The sequence below is a fragment of the Orbicella faveolata genome, unplaced genomic scaffold, assembly GCF_042242905.1.
Source record: "Orbicella faveolata isolate gen_17 unplaced genomic scaffold, um_ofav_v1 contig_36, whole genome shotgun sequence".
Classification (NCBI taxonomy): domain Eukaryota; kingdom Metazoa; phylum Cnidaria; class Anthozoa; order Scleractinia; family Merulinidae; genus Orbicella; species Orbicella faveolata.
The window spans coordinates 2,944,399-2,964,098 of record NW_028301565.1 but is presented as its reverse complement, the minus strand read 5'-3'; the positions used below and the strand labels follow the sequence as shown (position 1 = coordinate 2,964,098).

At 38.0% G+C, this 19,700-nt stretch overlaps 3 protein-coding genes across 7 annotated transcripts in view; 1 reads left to right on the top strand and 2 right to left on the bottom strand.

Moving 5' to 3' along the window:
- The window catches only part of LOC110041393 (low-density lipoprotein receptor-related protein 4-like), a 36,758-nt gene extending 35,747 nt beyond the window's left edge, over positions 1-1,011 (bottom strand). For 2 of the 5 annotated variants that reach the window (XM_089275177.1, XM_089275181.1), the window contains exon 1: positions 630-709. The gene's annotated coding sequence lies outside the window, so the exon portion shown is untranslated. Of the gene's footprint in view, positions 1-629; positions 710-750 lie in introns of those variants that run through there. The other 3 variants (XM_089275178.1, XM_089275175.1, XM_089275176.1) reach the window with 3 other exon arrangements.
- A 1,348-nt stretch (positions 1,012-2,359) lies between these two features.
- On the top strand, positions 2,360-10,622 carry LOC110041382 (acid-sensing ion channel 1-like). The gene is made up of 7 exons (XM_089275201.1): positions 2,360-3,775; positions 4,157-4,408; positions 5,974-6,127; positions 6,876-6,941; positions 7,730-7,919; positions 8,358-8,449; positions 9,228-10,622. The coding sequence occupies exons 1-7, from the start codon at positions 3,230-3,232 to the stop codon at positions 9,362-9,364; spliced, it is 1,437 nt and encodes a 478-aa protein (XP_089131327.1). The 5' UTR covers positions 2,360-3,229; the 3' UTR covers positions 9,365-10,622.
- A 6-nt stretch (positions 10,623-10,628) lies between these two features.
- On the bottom strand, positions 10,629-19,242 carry LOC110041356 (E3 ubiquitin-protein ligase CCNB1IP1-like). The gene is made up of 13 exons (XM_020746634.2): positions 19,166-19,242; positions 18,406-18,516; positions 18,286-18,301; positions 15,969-16,028; positions 15,821-15,891; positions 15,011-15,085; positions 13,531-13,645; positions 13,027-13,047; positions 12,539-12,630; positions 11,945-11,967; positions 11,506-11,618; positions 11,009-11,059; positions 10,629-10,798 (listed from the first exon to the last, which is right to left on the bottom strand). Exons 2-13 carry the CDS (start codon positions 18,466-18,468, stop codon positions 10,629-10,631), a joined length of 870 nt encoding a protein of 289 aa, XP_020602293.2. The 5' UTR covers positions 18,469-18,516; positions 19,166-19,242.
- Between the last annotated feature and the right edge of the window lie 458 nt (positions 19,243-19,700).

The following is a 19,700-nucleotide window of genomic DNA, read 5'->3' as shown; positions in this document are numbered from 1 at the left end:
AGGTTGTCAGCTTTTGAAAAACGGATTAATGACTGAGTCAGCCTGCCATATCTATTCACGGACTGACTATTAAAACACAACCCGTGACATTGACCCGAAAAGATGCAGTTTTACAAAGTAAACACTCGAATGGAAAACTTAACTACGCAATAATGTTTTCGGAGAAAGTTACAAGAAAAAAAAAAAATAGGTGTCTCTATAAAAGAGGTTTTCAAGTTGTTAACATGAGGCCATTCAACTTTCCAAGAAAATGAAGAATAGTTGTGAATCAGTTTATATTCGCCTCCATTGTTCCAGCGATCCATGTTTAAATTATAAGATCATTCCGTAATTAACATGCACACACCTATAGATATGCTCATACTGCACTAACCTAGATTTTTCTAGAAGTACATCAAAAGATCTACAAGTTAGTTAAATGCAACTTTGTAAAAGTAACTTCATACAGCCAATTGGTTAAGCTTGAAAAAAAAACCTGATTATTGATCTTTAAAGCGATCCAAAAGGGATTCAAACCATCTAATCTAAAGACTCATTCTCACTGGGGAAGTAATCTTGCTTTATGTAAGTAGAGTGTACGAAGCACAAAGGAAGATAGCTATAGAGTACTGAGAGAGGGAATGACCTACCTTAGTTGCTGAAATTGCACACGAGAAATGAACAGTACAAACAGACTTTATCTTGTCCTGCGCTTGTGAAATGATGCAAAGCAAAGACACTTAAAATTGAAAGAGAACAATGAATAATAACCTGAACTGTCAGTCTTTGTGCCCGACACCACACATCAGGAAAGATGGACAGCTGAAGTTTACCGAGAATTCCACCATCCAATTACATTTTCTATTTGTCAAACAGCCAGTTGCCCAGGCGAGCTATTTTTAAGTCTTGCCGTTAGACAGTGTTTTCCAAGCAGTTAGTGTAAAGGTTTTGAAAATAACGGCCCCCCGAAATCAGCGACAAAGATTCCACGGTTGTTAGAAATACGTGTGTTTTTCAAAGCGGAAAATGTCAATCAAAATGCATATGTCAGAATCATTCTGAAAAAGTTGATAAGGAAATGCTACATAAAATAATACAAGTGGCAATAAACCGCTGCTGAACTCAGAAAAAATGTGATGAAAGAGTGTTTATAAGGTCTAAACTTATCTGGGAATCAGAAACATTTCCACTGATCATGAAACAAATCACTTAGCGAGTAAACAGTGTCAACTCAATTAATTCAATTAATAACGAGCTATTCGCACGGTCAAAAAAAAAAAAAAACAATGATAAAGAACGATTGACTGAACTTACACGACTTCACTTGAGTCTGCTGTGGTAGTTGGATAATTAAGCAGTTCAATACATGCTTGATTTATAAATGATTTTCTTCACGAGCAGGATCACGTGAGTGCTGACGCGGCGCAATGGAATCACAATCCTCTATAGGAAAAAAACTTTACCACAATGCCATACGAGCCTTACACAGTCCATAAAGTACAAGGAAAGCCATACTTTTGCAATATTTGTCCCTATGCTAACGATATTGTGTATACTCGGTTTCCGGATTTTCGAACTCTTCTACATGTTTTTATGAGCGTTTTTTAAGTTTTCGTGCGTTGAGAATAATGGGTAAATGTATTAATCGCCATCTTTTTTTTTCCTACGGATGATAGCTCTTAGCCAAGAGGTCGCGGATTCGAGTCCCCACAGACGCAAGGACAACTTTTACTTTCTTCTTTTCGCCCATTTTTACCTTCTGTTATTAACTTTTTAGTTTTACATTTCACTTTAAGGTGGCTCAGAACAGTTTCCAGCAGTTATATTTTGATGGGTCATTGTAACCACTTTTTATTACTTGATGTTACAATCATGGTATCACAAAACTTCCTAATCATTGGTAAACACGTTTTTATCAATTTTGTGTCACAATAGGTTACCATAGCAACAGTATGACCTGCTAGAAACACCCTTAATTTCAGCTTTTGGGGGCTTACAATTCAAAAACGGCACGGTGAAAATTTTTTTATATATTATCAAATTTTAATAAGCATAATAAGACGCAACTTCTGGCCAAGTTTAAAAAAAAATCTGTGAATAGGGTTCAGAGCCACCTTAAAGTGTTGAAAATTTAAGGTGGCTCTGAACCCTATGTACAGTTGTTTTAAAAAACTTCGCCAAAAGTTGCGTTTTATCATGCTTATCAAAATTGATAATACAAAAAAAATTTACCTTACCGTTTTTGAAGTATAAGCCCCTAAAGCTGAAATAAAGGGTGTTTTTGGCCGGTCATACTGCTGCTATGGTAACCTATTGTGTCACCAAATTGATAACAACGTGTTCACCAATGATTAAGCAGTGTTTTTATACCATGAATGTAGCATCAAAAGATAAAGAGTGGTTATAATGACCCATCAGAATCTAAGTTCTAAGTTCAGCGTTTTCCTTACCGTTTCCTTTCTTTAATACATCGTGTGGAGCTTTTGATCATTCGCACATTCGTTCAAAATTTTGGATCTCAGTACTCAACACTCGAAGCTCTTAAATTAAGAATTTGTATTAGCTTTAGATAAAGAAGTCGACACAGAGGTCTTAACGTGTTTGTCTGTAGCCTTTGTTTGAAGAGCGTTGGAAGAGCATTTGAAGAGGGAATGCAACGTCACAACTGTAACTCAACGTCTCTCAACGCGCAACCTACTGAAGTCTCGTGTTAATGTCTGATGAGACATGAAAACGAGACAGACTGTAAACACACACAGCAAGGATAAACATTTCCCGCTCTTGCCCAGATTAGTATGCCACTTCGCTCTGCTGCACCTGCAGTGATAGAGAAAAACGAATCCTGGTTTCAACGATTTTTCCAATTCTGAAGTAGTAGGTTGACCTCATTCGAGGCAGAAACATGATATGAAACATGGGATTCAGTTGTTTGATCTTATACCATGTTGCTTCTGAGCTATCTAAATTACGAAAAAAAAAAGCTTTGTGTACCTTTAACAGCTGGGAAGCCATTTCAACGCTTTTTCTTAATTTTAAACGCGATTAAATATTCATGATAAATCGTCAAATCGGAAACACCCAAATTTCAGTTCGAATAAAGCGAGTGCAGGCAGTCAATCCGTAATGAATATACAACTGCAAGATTTTACAGGCTTCTTGTTTTAAGAATACTTCAAAGCCAACAGCAACGTCAACAAGATTTAAAGGTTTAATAATTTAAAGGCGCAGGTCTGTTCAAAGCCTGGAGGAAATGACGACTGATGTTCAAATCAACCCGGAGGAGAAAGAAGGTGAAAGTTCAGAGACAAGTGATGTAAAGGATATCGGACTGCTGAGTGAATTTGCTTCATATACCACTCTACACGGCCTTCACTTTGTAGCAGGTCCATTCATGTTAATCCGGCGGATATTGTGGGCTATTTTGGTGGTTGTAGGGGCTGGCTTGTTAATTTCGCTATGCATTGAAAGGTACGGCAAGCTCGCTGCAAAAGATACTGTAACCACGAGGGAGCATCAAAGGGATAAACTGATCCCGTTTCCGGCCGTAACAGTTTGCAACCTTAACATGCTTCGCAAAGATAAAATCATTGGAACAGAGGCGCAGATATTCATGGACAGCTTGGCGAAAGTGCACTCAAAAGAGAAGTTGATAAACGATAGCAATGAGACATTTACTTTGGATCTCGACAAGGTAGTGAGGGAGGCGGGCCATAACATATCAGAGATGCTTTTGGATTGTACTTTTCAGCAGAAACCTTGTTCCTCAAATGAATTTTTCACCGCAGTGTTTCCAAAGGTAAAGTTAATTGGGTATTTTTTTTTTTTTTTCAAACGTGTTGCTATACACTTTGGCCTAAATACTTACTAATAAAAGAATAATTTAGATGAAAATCTTTATGAAACATTAGAGATATTGAGCATACCTTTTTTATTTCTAATTCATAAGTTGGGTTATAAGGACAGTTCCAAATCTCCTTGAAAGCATGAACTCGGCACGGAAGCGAACAGTACCCATAATCACTGTGGTTGGAATAGTTTTCATGTTGAATGACCTTTTTCAGGGGATTTTGCACAGGCACTAAAGCACTTTTTGAAGTTAAGAAAACACATTTACGAATTGCTCTCAATTTTGCAATGTATTTGTTTCCATATATATATTTTTTTCCTTTTCCGCTAGCGTGGCCTGTGCTATACGTTCAGTTCTGGGAAGCCAGGATATCCATCACGTCTTATAAATGCGGCTGGTAGAGCGAATGCGTTGATTCTCTCCCTAATGGCGCAACCAAATCAGTATTACGGGCCGTACAGCACAGACAGTACCGGGTTTCGTGTGTTGATTCACGATCAAAACGAATGGCCAGATGTTGAAAACCACGGGATGGACATCTCGCCTGGGATTTTGGCTGCAATTCCCATCAAACGACACAAGGTATTGATTATCACTGTCCGCGGGAAGAAAATCCAAAACAAATCCAGTTTAATTCAGTTAGTTCATATCTACCGAAATTATTGATCTCCATAAATAACTCTTTCTCTTATTTTTTTAAAGACGTCCATACAATTGCTAGTTTATTTTACTCTATGCAAATTCACAACGTACAGCTGCACGTGAACCTACGAGATGATGAAAATGAACCTTTATGTTAGAGACAAAAAGTTCTTCAACAAATTGGGTCAGAAAGTTTTCTCAGCTGTCACAACGCAGCAAGCACGAAAGCAAAACAAGCAATAGTATTTTAATTATGTTCCTATCTGTAAGGAATAGGTCAAGGTACTCAATCAGGCTTTCAGGCTAAATGCGAGTTCTACTGCATTTGGCAGCACGCGTGAGGAATGGAAAAAAATTAAAAAATTCTTGGAGGTAACTGGCGGCTCTAAACCTTAAGATAATCAGTAAAACTGTTTGCCTCAGCAGGTATTTAATTTTACATAAACTTTTTTTTTAAAGTTTGATCAACAACAGCGACTCATACCTATTTTTTTTGTTATAACTACTAACAGATAGATAAAGATAATTGATAAGTCGAGGGAAAATAATAGATCCGAGGTCAGATGGCGTTAGTTTCCAGAAGAATGAATTTTAATTTGCACAATCGTCGTGAATGATATCAAGCGATAGGAAAAGTCACTTACAGCAGATTACTAGGAATATAAGGTTGGCAAGAGTAGTATACCTGCTTTTTGGACACTGCTCTTCATAAAGTGGGCTATAATTCTTGGATCACGTCAAAAATAAAGCGGCGAAAAACAGAGAAGTAGGCGGATCAGTTTCTAGATAACTTATGGAGGAGTAAATTACGTCGGAAAGATCACAGACAGAGGACGTACGTAGGGACTAAAAACATGTCAGCATGTTAGAAAAACAATTATTATTATTTGACATACGTGGTTTGAGAGCAGGCCTTTCGTCAAACGCGCCATGTCGTATTTTTGTTTTTTACTTTTCGAAATTCTTTTAGATCACTGAGAAAACGATTCATATCATTAAGATGGCTTTAACCAACTCTTTCGGTATTGAAGCCGTGTTGAACGTTTGTTCCGCTCTGAAAGAGCGAAGAGATTTTACAGGTTCTTCGCTGCAGACGATTATAACTGTTCTCGAACAATGGGTTGGTCCGATTAAACTCAAGTTTTTTTGGCATGTAGACATTGCTTCTTTCCAACGTAATTTATTCCTTCATAATTATGGAGACTTATCAGGTTTCTATTTATGATACCCACTTTATGTACATTATTTCTTAGAAGACAGGGATAATTGCAATAGCTCCACACTACCGAAAAGTAAAACAAAAGAAATAAAATAATAATAAAAAAAGGAAACGAGAGGAAAACAAAACAAAATAAAAAGACAGTAATTCACTGGTCTCTAATTCATTATTCAAACTTGTACATAATTAAAAGTAAAATTAAAGAACGTAAGAAAAATCCAAATTATTTATTTTTATCACTTTTTAGTACATGTGCAATTAAAGGTTAATTCATACATGATTTCAGATTATTCGTCTGCCAACTCCATACAAGTCAAGATGTGGAGAAAAGCAGCTCAGGTATTTCCAGAATTACTCCCACAGTGCCTGCTTCTTTGAGTGCCTGACAAGAACTGTGGTCGATAAATGTCATTGCCGGTTATTAGGGACGGATCTGTTAGGTAGTGCATAGATTATATAAATGTTTGATATATATTTGTGTTTAATCTGCGGCGCAGTGGTCTAATGGTTGCGCTGGACTCCGGATTTAGCGGTCCGAGTTCGAGGCCTGACCGGTGTCACCGTCCCGCATTCTTGACACTTTCAACTGCAAGGGCCCCGCATATACTCTCATAGTGCCCCTTCCCACCCTAGAATATACACGGGTATCGTGGATTTGTTAAGTCACATGAAAAAACGCAGTGAAGTAGCATTTGATGGATTAAAATCCCATCCAGGTAAGTCCTCAATACTGCTAACCACTCCAAAGCAAAGAAACAGGAGTTACCGCCAAGGCGTTTGAGCCACTCGAATGAGGAGCTTGTTAGTTTTTACCACGTGAACCTTCAGTTGTGCAATCTATCGATTTGTAAAGGAGTGACACGTTCCACAATTTATTATTGAGGGCCTCCCAGGGGATTTTGGGGAACAAGGAAACATGATCATTTGTTTCAAGGGAATAACGGATAACTTTAGGATTAATTTGAGGGGGAAATAAAGGAATGTCGCCTCTATTAAAGGGAACTTTGAGAAAAAAACTTTAAGGAACAATGGAATTTATTTATAGGGACAAGGGAGAAAAAGTGAAATTTTCAAGGGATCAAGAGAACATGGCATCCCCCCCACCCCGCCCCGCCCACATGGCAGGCCCTCGTTACTGTTGTATCATAAGGGAATGATGCATTTTTCTGTCTTTTTCTTTATTTAAAGATGAACTGAACGCTACCAGGTATTGTGGACCAAAAGAATTTGTCTCTTGTGCGGGAGATATTGAAAGTAAGGAAGGAATCAAATCGGAAAATAAACTTTTGTCAGATTGTTTTCATACTGTTGACAAAAAGTATAAACAAGAAATAAATTACAATATTTAGAGAGGAAGTAATAATAAACGAAATAGTTTGTGTGCATTGTTGTTAGAAGGGCTCATGCTTTCCAGCGCTAATCAATGATAAGTTTGCTTATCGAGAACGAGTTTGCTTTTACTTATTGTCAAGCGTTAGACATGATTGATTGACTGACTGATTGATTGATTGATTGACTAACTGATTGATTGATTGACAAATCGATTGATTGACTGATTGATTGACTGATTGATTGATTGATTGACTGACGATTGATTGAATGATTGACTGACTGACTGATTGATTGATTGATTGATTGAATGATTGAATGATTGAATGATTGAATGATTGAATGATTGACTGATTGATTGATTGATTGATTGATTGATTGATTGATTGATTGATTGATTGAGTGCCAGCGTTCTCGCTATCGCGTTTAGTTTCGATGTCATAATAAATTTACTATTCGCCTTGACTTTTCCCCTGACAACTGAACAAATTGATTCGTTCAAGCTGGTGCGCAAGGTGTTTCGAAGAAAAGAAGAAGGCGAGCCAAGGACTAAGATATTTCTGAAATCGCAAAAGTAGCTCGCGGCTGAATGCCTAGGCTTGATAACCAGCCGCTGTTCGGTCTACGTTCCTCCCTCTCAAAGACTCGAGAGAGCGGCGAAAATCAAGCCAACTGATTGCCCATCCTTGAATTCTTCTGTTTTGTGTCTGCAGGTAATTTGCTCTTGGATAGTACCAGTTGTGAATGTCCCCTGGAATGTGAAAAAGTCTCATATGATGTACAGGTGTTCAGTTCTACTTTTCCATCCAAAACCTATAATACAACCGCGGCATTCAAAAAGTTTATGCTTTCTACAGGTCAAGGCTCGGAAGGGGACGGAGGCAATTTTCAAGATACAATTAGGTGAGACACTTTACCCTTGTAACCTCAATCCACGAAATTGTAGTTGATACTATGCAACGTCAAAATCTTAGCGCAAGACTGATATTGAATAGGGTGTAAAGAACAGTCGTATGAATCAAAGAACCGTCAATAACCTAGAATGCAGTAAGAAGAACGTGCTTGAAAAAAACTGAAAACTGACCCGGGAAAAAACAACACTGAAATAACCGAAACTAACGGATGTAGAAGCTCTTTTCACTCTAACTTGTGAGTGAAGACAGATAATCATTGGTACCAACTCACTTACTGCTTGCAGGAGTTCAATTCTTTACAATAAAATACGAAAAACAGAACAGGTTCCCCCCACCCCCCATATATCTTGCACACCCGCCATTGGCAACACTTTACAGGAGTGTGAATCGCTAACATTTATTCTATAAAACCTCTTTCAATTTCTAGACAAAATGTTGCAAAAGTTCAGATATTTTACGGAACAACTGCCATGCAGATTACCATAGAACAGCCAGCTTACAGCATCAACGATTTTGGGGGTAAGTCTAATCATTTTGTATTTTGACTCCTCACTCCAGTCTCCTCTTGGGGACTAAGAACTATCTTTCGGCGCTGGAATTTCTGGGGTCGCTTGGGAAACTAGTCCGAGGTATATATGATTGATCGATGGTTATCAATGGCAACCATGCAGTCCCATAATTTTGAGCACCGGTAGCAGAGAAAACTCTACTGCAAGTTTCTAAATTGACGAACACACTTTTGTTTAAATGGGATGATAATATGAGGTGATGTTATTGACCTGCAAGACGTGTTTTACGAAAGAGAAACGAATTAACTATTCATCAGATCCCAGTGTTTTTGCAAGCGATCATTTGGAATCGAACCTTTAACAGAGGTCATACATGCTTGCATAACAATTTGGCCATTAGAGACAATGGTACAATCACAGTCTTTGGGGTTTTATATTCATTTTCCACCATGTTCCTGAGGTATACAGTTTTCATTACTATGATAGCATTCTACTTCAAAATTAAATTGAGCTCGAGATTTCTGAGGTGATATTTGATGGAGCCAAAGGCCTTATCAACTGTCACCTCATAAAAATCTTGAGCTCATAATCCAATTGTTTTTGCAGAATATCCACGAGTCACCGACACTGGTGAATATTTGTTTTAGTTTATACCTCACAAGCTGAACAACTAGCGGACCAAAAGGTTACTTCATTTCTTACAGTAGAAACATGTAACATTTTGTTTCTCTTGAAGTGCTCGGAAGTAAATAGAATTCTACCAATGATTTATATTTTCTGTCTTCCAGCGGATATTGGCGGAAGCATGGGGCTTTTCCTAGGATGTAGCTTGCTGACATTGTGCGAGTTCGTGGATTTGTTTCTGATGTTCTGCCTAACAAGAATTTCCTTTCGTCGACGACCAGTAGTTCATGCCTCTCAGTAATCAAAGAAAGCCTTTTTCCTCGTCAAATTTCCAAAACTTTATTATTTATATAAGCTATAATTTGAAGTCCTTTATTTGAAGTGCCTAGATATCAAGCAACAGCTGTAGGCTCCTACAATATGCCCAAAGATTTTGGAATTCTTATTTTGGTTGTAAAAGATAGATTGCTTTGGTACATTTTAAGGCGACAAACAAAACTCAATTTGAATACAGTTTTTAATTATACGTACCAATTTAGGTTAGTTACCTGGGCCTCAGTTAATAACTAACAGAACTCCTAGAAGGCTTTCAAGAGGCACTTCAATAATATTAAAATTCTAACACGGTACCGCGACTTACGGCGCTGATTATCAATTAGATTATGAGCGCGAAACTTTTTATCGCGTGATATTTGACGAGGGCGTAATCCAAGTCAACTATCACGCATAGAAATCGAGAGCGAATAGTCTAATTGTTTCAGTATAAATCTACTAGTCGTTCAAAACTTTATCTACATCTTCTTCGCAGACACCTCGAAAACGTAAAGAAGCGGCCGTCATTTTGTTAGCAAGGGCACACTGCTTCGCTACTTACTATCTACAACAGAACAAATAGTGAGTATCGTAGCCAATCAGAGAACGGCATTCGTGATAGAACGCTAGTGGATTTATACTGAAACAAGATAAATTATTGACTCATCCCTCAACCATGGTGTTTTTTCTTTGGCTTTATCACTTTAAGCCTCGGCGCCATGAAGGAATTTTAATATTCGAAAATGACTTATTTGACAGTTCAAAGATCACATGACTTGTACCTGCGTTCTAGTTGTACTTAGTATGTACCTCTAGTATGAGACTAAGAAATGAATAAGTACATAGAAATCAAGCGTTTAGCAAGCAAAAGTTTCCTTGCCCCGTGGAACTTAGCTTTCGAATACTATACACTTCAAGCCAGAAGTGATGTGTTAGGACAAGTCTTTGGTGGCTTTGGTATCCTATTAAAAATATTGCATCATTACAAAAGACACCAAATCATTTCTAAAAATTTAACAAAAGTAGACTCAAATGGTATGTTAAAGCGACCAAATACTTTCTTTTTTAATTTACCTTTATCATTCCAGACAACTTAACAGAATTGTTGACCCCTAATATATATATTTGTTACATCCTTCATAGGTAAATTAAAGGGTTTTTAAAAAACCTGGTAGATAAACTTTGATAAAAATCTCAACCAAAACCTCCCTTAGAGAGGTTAGTAAAACTACGTGCATCACAAGTCAGCCCAGTTAGTCTTTGTTATTTCCTTTCTGCCCCAGTCTCTTGCTGATTCCAGGCGTTCCCGTGAAATCAAGAGTAAACTTGCGAGACGCTGCGTCCGTATCATTCAACGGTCTGAGACTCGGAGTGGAGACTCGGGCTGACCCCGGAACTGGAGGATCAAATACATGAAATTCCCCTGAAGGACAAAAATGTGCACTGCGTAAAGCAGAATTATATCAAGAAATCACAAGAGCTTCTTCCGTTTTTAGAAAATGGTGTAGTGTTTTTTCTCTTGGCAAAATAGGTGGAGTGTAATGGAAAACTCTCATTACAAGGGGTAGTTACTTAATAATACTGTAAAAATCTTTGATTTTTACTAAAGACTGTGCTACTTGCGTTTACTTACTTTCGGCAGGGTATCTGACATCAGTAGAACTGGCAGTGCGTCGAAGCAAGTCTAAGGAAATTTATTGAAACGAGAATGTTAGATACCGTATTTTTAAAACAGTATTGTTACAAATAACTTAGCTTTCATATATTCTTTGCACAAAAAGAGGTTTGCATGCAATAATCTCGATTAGTTCTGTATATGCGAGGCGTGTTGTGTAAGATTGAAACTCAGATAAAGGCATAAACTTTGATGGATAAATCGGTCATGTAAGTGTACCCTCTTCTCAGTATTGGTTTCCGGGATGATAGAAGCACCATTGGCGCTATTTTACCACCGTATGAAAGCAGAAGCAAAACCCACCACGAAAGTGATGAATTTTACGCATTCTTTTAGAATATAAAACTAATAAAATTTGATGTCTTCTGCAGAATACTTTGGAGGCAAGGAATCATTTCAGTTTTCAAAAAGCAACTGTCTGGTATACCATGGATATTTTTTTTTGTTCAATTTACCTTCACCTGTTCCGAGAGGTATTTCGAATACGTGCTTCATCTGTCCTCCCAAACCACGGGACTCAAGAAAGTGTTCTTCGCGTCCCTCTAGGACTGATGGTGTTATGGTTTTTCTGGTATAAAAAGCACAAATTTACACATAATCACTAAAACACCGACAAACCTAAACTAAGTACATTATGACGGAATACAGTTTCTTCGAATTAACGTCACATTGTGATAGGAAAGCGTCCTAGCCCCAACACAGTACGAGCTAGGAAGTTGGCAAGGTTGGAAAACAGAGGCCAACGCTCTAACTACCAATTTGGTCTGAACGAGCAGATATTTTAAATGAAACTTACCATTTAGTTTACATATCTTATTTACAGGTGCACACTCACACCTGGATGTAACATAAATATGTTGCAAGTGTTATATTGAATAAAGTCTTTGCGCTTACCTTCTGAGCGAGTCGTACATTGCCTGTTTTTCAGTAAAAAAAGAGACCAGACACTTTTTTAGAGGAATTGTATTAAAAAGACATTTAGTAATTGCCCTGGTATCAATCGTAGTACGCTAATAAATTTACGTTGTTTTAACTCTTAGAGCTTCATAAGAAAGAGGCAAAACTAAAATCGAAATTACGATATCTGCGCGAAAATAAATAACAATGCAATAATAATAGCAATAATGCAACAATGGCGATTTGTTTAAAAATCAACACTTTCAATGCTACAACTCTGATTCTTTTAGAAATCTCTTCCTTTTGGTATGGATATCAAGAACGACAAAGGCACAGTTACGGAAAACAAAACGCACACGGTTGGTTAAAAACGCAAGAGTTAGTTTAAAAATACCTCAACAGTTCGTGTGAACTTGAGTAATTGCAAGTTTCATACACTAGAGCACCAACGGCAAATTAGCACAAGTTGCATCGTGACGTCATTAACAAGGCGCCGCTCAAAACATCTAATCGTCCAATCACAACGCTGACGTTAGAAAACCAACAGTTTTTAAGACTATGGGACACTGAGCTACACATAAAGTAATTCACCTGAAGTTTGAGATACTGTCGATTTTTCTCCATCAGTTTCTCTGATAATTCATTATAGCGTTTTTTCGTGTCGTCTAGCTCCTTCTTGTCATCTGCATTGAACAAAAATATTGTTTTATGGCCTCTTTCGAAGTAAAGGTAATTTTTCAGATCGCAACTTGATATCCAGTCTCAGAATTTCAGACCGAGATTGTTTGTACTGGTACATTGGACTACAAAGTTACAACTGATGAAACAACCACTTTTCTTCCCCCAAGAATTCAGAGTCCTTGGTCTCTAAAAGAGAATTTTATACCCGCACGCTAATATGAAAGCTTTCTAACTACTCACACTAATTTATCATTTGAAAACAAAAACTGTAACTTTGCCAAGTAAGGGCACATATCCTTTAATACCTAGCTAACTGTTAACACGCCTGGTCAACACCATGATACTGACTAATACTAATATCTAAGAAAGTCACTTAATATGAACTGAGAAATACTTACTTGACGTTTGCGATCTTAATGCTGTTCGCGTCATTAAATGCAGTCAAGGAAAAAAATAAATTGAACACACGTAACAATCCGTTGGTACGACGTTGCACTTAGCAAAAAATTCAACCAAGATAGTGGGGTTTATGTCTTTTTCCCTCAGTTAACATGATTTACATCTCACCCCTGATACAAACGGGCCATTAACCATCAATGAGTTAACTTGAAAGTTTTTTTTTTTCCTCTCTCTTTCTTCCAATTCCGATTCTGTCAATTGATATGTTTTCCAGCAGAATTATATAATTAATTTCTTCTGCATGTCAGACAGCTATCTCCTACAGAACCTATCAACGAATTCACTAAAATGGACACTCTCTTCGTTACATCATAAGACACTGCTTCCGACAGCTCCAGCTCAGTCCACCCTTAAAACTTGGAGCTGGCTTTTCAATGAAAAAAAGACAACTTGACAATTGTAAACACGACCTACAAAAAGACTTAACTCTAGGAAAAGGATACAGTTGAGTTCCGCTTGAAGTTTTGAAAGAACCTGATTATAGTACTGTTCTAATTGAGTCGTCTTCTCTTTTGCCTTGCTAGCTACATAGTCCTGGTACATTTTCTCCTGGTAGGTCTACAAAAACCAGAAAACATACGTGAAAACACTCATCACAGCTGGCTTTGGGTTAGGGTCAGGTCAGTAGAGAAGCACAATGCAGTTTGAGCCCTGCGCTTTAAAATTCATCAGGATCAGTCGGTATTGACATCAATAATCATATAGCTGCATCAACATCCAATATTGCCGACAGATCTATTTTTTAATTAATTCTTGCCAACTGTCCAATTTAAAATAAACTGGATAGTTTTTGCTCGAACGTTTAATTTAGCTTTGAACAAACTGTCCAGTATGAGGAAAATCTAGATACTTTCCAGCAACCAATCAAATGTCAAGATAAATAAAAGAACCGAGTATTGGCCAATCAGGTTGCAGCTATTATCACTGCCATCAAACGTCAGCGAGCGATTGTAGCTCGCTAAGTTTTATTAGGTTTTGATAATGGCGGAATTTCCCGACTTTTGTCTCCACCCTTTTGACGTCTGAAACTTTGAAATGGAGTCTTCAGCTAGGTTTTCAGAGATAGATCCTACTGATTTACTCGAGATGAGGTAGAATAATCACGACGAGAACTCTCAAAGAAGCACAAAAACCTGGGTTAACGTGCTTGACCTGTAGCGTGCTGAGCGAAGCGAAGTGAGAAAGCTTGAGGAGATTCCCGAAGAAGAGCTTGACGACGTTCTTTGCCGATTTTATGCAGAGATAAGACAGCAAAACGGAGATAAATACGAGCCTGATAGCCTTGCTGTTATGCAAGGCTCCCTAGACCGCCACCTAAAGAACAACGGCAAACTAGTTACAGCATACTACGAGACCGTAAGTTCGCCATGAATGTTCATCTGTTTTTGGATGCTTTATAATTAATAGGTAATAGGACTACATGCTTGCCCAATTTGGAAATAACTGGATTCAAAAAATTCCTCGGACTGCCAAATTGGACTCGGCCTACGCCCTCGTCCACTTTGGCAGTCCTCGGAATTTTTCTCATCCAATTATTTTCAAATTGGACAGCACGTAGTACTATTACATATACAAATTTATCACTTCATTCCTTTAGAACCAAATGGGACATCTTTTAACTCTCTTAAAGATATAGAAAATCTTTTCCACGGAAACAAAAAGCACAACAGTTACTAACAATGAATCACAACCTCACGTTTTACATCGAACTGATTCAGTGCAAGCACGGAGAAATTAGTAAGTGTAAAAATACAATGTAATGCGTAATGTAAATTTTCTGATTGATTGCACGAGTTTCTGGTGAAAAATTTGAACCATATCGACCACAAAGACGACGTACATGTAAACGTGATTCTAAAAACACCTCTAAAATTATTAGCCACTAATATTTAATTGTGGAGAACGTTAAAAACACAAGAATACTTGGTATGTCCAAAATGCCAAAGCCCGTGAACAAATCTCCATAATAACTTCAGGTTTCTGGCCAGCCAACACCATCTACAATAACAACATGTAACATACAGGTAGGTGAAGTCTGTAATCAGCTCATGAAGTGACTTGAAGGGTTGTTACCCCTTTGGGTGGGGTACTAGTCAATAACAGGGTCCCTCCCTTCCCGCGAAGCATTTTGTCAGATTTCTCCAGCAGTTCAGTGATTTGAAGAATTGCACTGAGACAACTCTAATCGTAACTTTAGACGTAAACTGCCCCAAATTGCGATAACAAACCATGATGTGGTTGCTTGTGCTGGTGCTTCAATGTGAGCCTGCCCAAAGGCTAGCCAGGGGGAGAGGGTATTCCCTTATATGAACTATATAGGTATGTGCGACCCCAAAGGGCATGGCACTTTAGCCGTTTTGGTCAGAAATAGGGTATCGATCTTGACCATTTTAGTCTCAATTGGGGTATAGTTTCTGCACTGACTGTAGTCTTGAATTGGGTATGGCTTTTAAGAAGAAGCAACTTTTTATAAGACCATCAACAAGAGCCTTTAACATTCATCTGAACTAGGGAACTAATTATAAGGCAAGTCTTAAATAGGGTTGTGAATTTCTGGTCAGGTCATAAACAGGGCAGGGAAAATTGCAGATTTTGGTCATAAAGACGGTAAGGGTTCTGGAAAGTGGGCCCCACACCCCCCCATTTTTTTCTGGCAGTACCACCTCCCCCCCCCGCCCCCCCTGGTGTGGTTGGTAGTGTAGGCAGTTTAGATCTCAATGGAAATGAACTTACTGATTTGAATTGTTCAGAGGCCTGCAGATCAACACGAATGACATCAAATTTGGCAGACAGATTAGTTTCACCTAGTGAAGAGAAAAAACATATTACATTCAAATGCCAATTTAGAAAGGTTATGACCAATCTGTGTACTGGTACTTACATGCAGGGCACACAAGGCTCTTGTTAAATTCTCTTGTTCCATCTTCGTCACAAAATATATCTTTCTCAACATCAAGGGCATGAACAAGAAAACAACATTTGGGATTTTATTTTTATTGGGATAAAGGCAAAGTAATTGTATGGCTTGCTCTGCCAGTGAACAGGATGAACTAAATCTTGACTCCCACTGTAATTGGCCAACTAAATGAGCAAGAGCAGGCCACCTGGCCATCTGGGGATGACTTACTGTGCCCTGCAATGAAATGGCAGTCTAATAGTAGTAACAGCAATAACGGTTTTCTCTCCACTCCTGGAACATTTTTGGGAAAGGCAGGAGGGACATAACTTGCAGTCTGGATAAGCAATCACTTCAAAACCTTATTTTCTCAAATAGATGGCCAGACTGTACTGCAGGATGGGGCACTGGATAGAAAGAAGAGTACACTGGGTACCCTTACCAGTCCCCACCCATTGCCGGGCCTTGTTTCACCTGCCTCCCACCTTCTCCCCACCCATACCACTGCAATCTGAAAGTCCTGTCTGGTACCATAACCAAAGTTATGGTTCATAACCAAATGCTCCACCCTTACTTTTCCACATCTGGAGACCGGGGGGGGGGGGGGGGGGGTGACTTCACTATCAAAATGAGGATGCTTGTAAGAAATTTTGAAAAGAACTCCTAAAAAATACAGAATCTTATTTCACCCTTAGCATCTAGCGAATGTAAAAAAGACATAAACTGCCACTAGCATATCTTAACAGCAACAAAGACAACTCTTTCAAACACATACAGCTACCCGAAAAGATTTGTCAAGGCATTGTTAATTTGTTAAAGCATAAATGAAACTTAATATAAGAATTCATGAAGCTCTGTATGTTTACAGTAATGCAAATGAGACAAAATATGGAAAGTTGCATAATTAACCAAAAATATCATGAACAAGTATTGACCAAGCATCTCTAATGTATTGGCCAAGTGTTGGTTATTGGTGTTTTTGCCAACTATGGTTGTACTTCACAGAAGACGAAATGGATCATGTTTAGTGTAGGTACTGTCGGCTGACAAAATGGACCAATAATCTTTATATCAACCAACACTCCGTCGATACATCACCAAGTAGCGGTCGACACTCAGCCAATACACAGCTGATATATTGGCTGACAGTCAGTCAAGTGTAGGTTGAGTATAGATCAAGTATCGGTGAAATGTCAATCGAGTATCAGTAGATATATTGACCATTACTCAACCGACACTCGACTGACACACATATCGGCCGGCCCACTGTTTTGACCGGCACATGACCTTTACCCAACTGACACTCGACCAATACTCAATTGACACTCAGCTGACTGTCAGCCAAAATATTGGCCATGTATCGGTTGACACTTGGCCTATACAAGGCCAATACTTGGCCAACATATCGACCGAGTATCGGTCGATAGAGTCGACTAACACTACCTGTAGTAAACGTGATCTGATCGAACAACAAAGTGAGTCAGTCAATAATTTACCAACTGTAGACCATGTCTCTACCAGCATGTCAACCAAGAGACAACTGATTCTCAATCACATCTCAGCGGGTTGGTCATTTGCTATCTGTGAGATGGGCTAGCAGTTTTAGTAGGGAGCCTTCTTTTCCAATGGGTGGGCCTGGGGGGTTCATTTTAAAAATAATCTGCTCAATGATTCATGTTACTGGAAGTTTAACCAAAAGCTTTCTTTAGCACAATGTTCTGAACAAGCAATTCACTGAAACCAGTTCTACGTGGTTCACCTTATACTCCATTAATTGCACAATAGGGACTACTTGGACAACTCATCAGAAATAGACAATTTTGCTATTATGATAAATAAAATACAAATACTTGTAGTGGTAAGAGTAACAAGAAGTTAAATAGACAAAGTGGACATTATTCAAGAAAATATACATCGGAATGGGCTAGAAAATGAGACAAACGTTTTGCTCTTTTCAAGCTAAAGAGCAGTTCACAATAAAATTGACATAATAAAATTCATACATGGACAAAAATAATCACTGGAGATTTAGCAGATTTATATGATTGGTTTACCTGTGAATTAGTTGAGACCTCTCATTAAGCAATGAAGAATTACAAAGCAATTCTTTTGCCTTACACTGTGGCTGCATTACAACCGAAATGTAAAAAACAAAGTTGTGTTTTGTGTACTATGTGGCCAAAAAGCAAACACTGCTGTTCAATTTTGATGGCCTTATAAATATAGCCTTTGTCCTCTAAAAATTAAACAGTTATGCATCAAATATTTTTCTTAAGGTCAAATGCTACATTAAAAAGGATACGAGAACATGATGTTACCTAAAAATTAAAAATGTAAATTGCTAGAATTACAAACATATTTCAAAGAAAAATTGAGCAACAGTTTTACATAATATAATATTAACTGTTTTAGAATTTCTTACCCAAGCATGTGTATTCAGCCTTGTTCTACATTTTCTAAAGTTGCAAAGAAGATCATTATCCATACTATGCTGTGTGGTGGAATTTGACTTTTCTCAATCTTTCATCAAAACCTACAAAAAGATAAGATAAGATAATAAATTGGTGTCACGAACAAGGAGCCCTTTCTTCCAACTTCATTAAGCGTTCATTAGGTTTTGTAAATTCACAAGGATCCGAGGTATTTTTTTATTGTCTAAACCCTTATCCCACCCCACAAAAGAAACCAATGGTCCATTTTTATACTACATACTGACATGTCTACAGGACAATTTATTTAAGCACAATTATACATACTGCCATATCTAATTGTCATTAAGGATAAATTTCATCGTGGAATTTTAAGCTTATTAGCAATATTTTCGTCAAGACCTGATTCGGCTATCAACTGTATAGTGATATGCTTCTGATAATATACACAACTGTAATCAATTCTCGTGGAATCCTACTGCCCTACGTGAAATTATTGCAACGGATTGAAATATCATCATCGGTTCCAATTAAACTAAAACGTTCTAAGCTAAAATAAGACCTGTAAGCTCTTACATTGAGAAGATATTTGGCCTCGTGATCTCGAAATTGATTGTGAACACGTCACTCTGTGGGCTGGAAGTTTGTCTTGACCTCTACGCTTTTCTCACGGTGCTTTACATCGTTAATAAAAGTTTAAGGCTGGTGTTATATGAACGGGGACACAACCAAGTCCTTAGAGATAATTCTTACCGTAGTTTGGCCCTGAAGAATAAATCTTCGCTCCACAAAATATGTGTAATTGTCGTGGAAATACAATTCAACCAAAGCAAAATTTCGCGGGCTACATCACGCATGCTCAAACACAGGCTCGTCTCATTCTTTCTCGGCCAATATCGTTCCCAGTGCCCAGCGTTTTATTAGGTTCGAACGATGGTGCGAACTACTAAGTTTTAGGAAGTAAAATACTTCGAATCGTCAAACTGTACGAAAACCGTAGAGACTAAAAATGATCCCGCAGGAGAAAGAGTGAGGGCGTGAATCATATTTTCGTTTTTTGTTGTTATTCTTTTACTGGTAAGTATTTAGAATAAATCTTTAGATGAGGTATGCTAACATTTTAGACTACAAACTTTTGTTTGATTTAAATCAAGAGATTATCAAGGTTAAATCAAGAGATTATCAAGAGATTATCTCTTTCTTTAGAGGGATTACCTTGGGTAGAAGACCTATATGGGGGATTCACTCTCTTACCTTGATTCAAAAAGCCCACTAGCAACGGTTACCG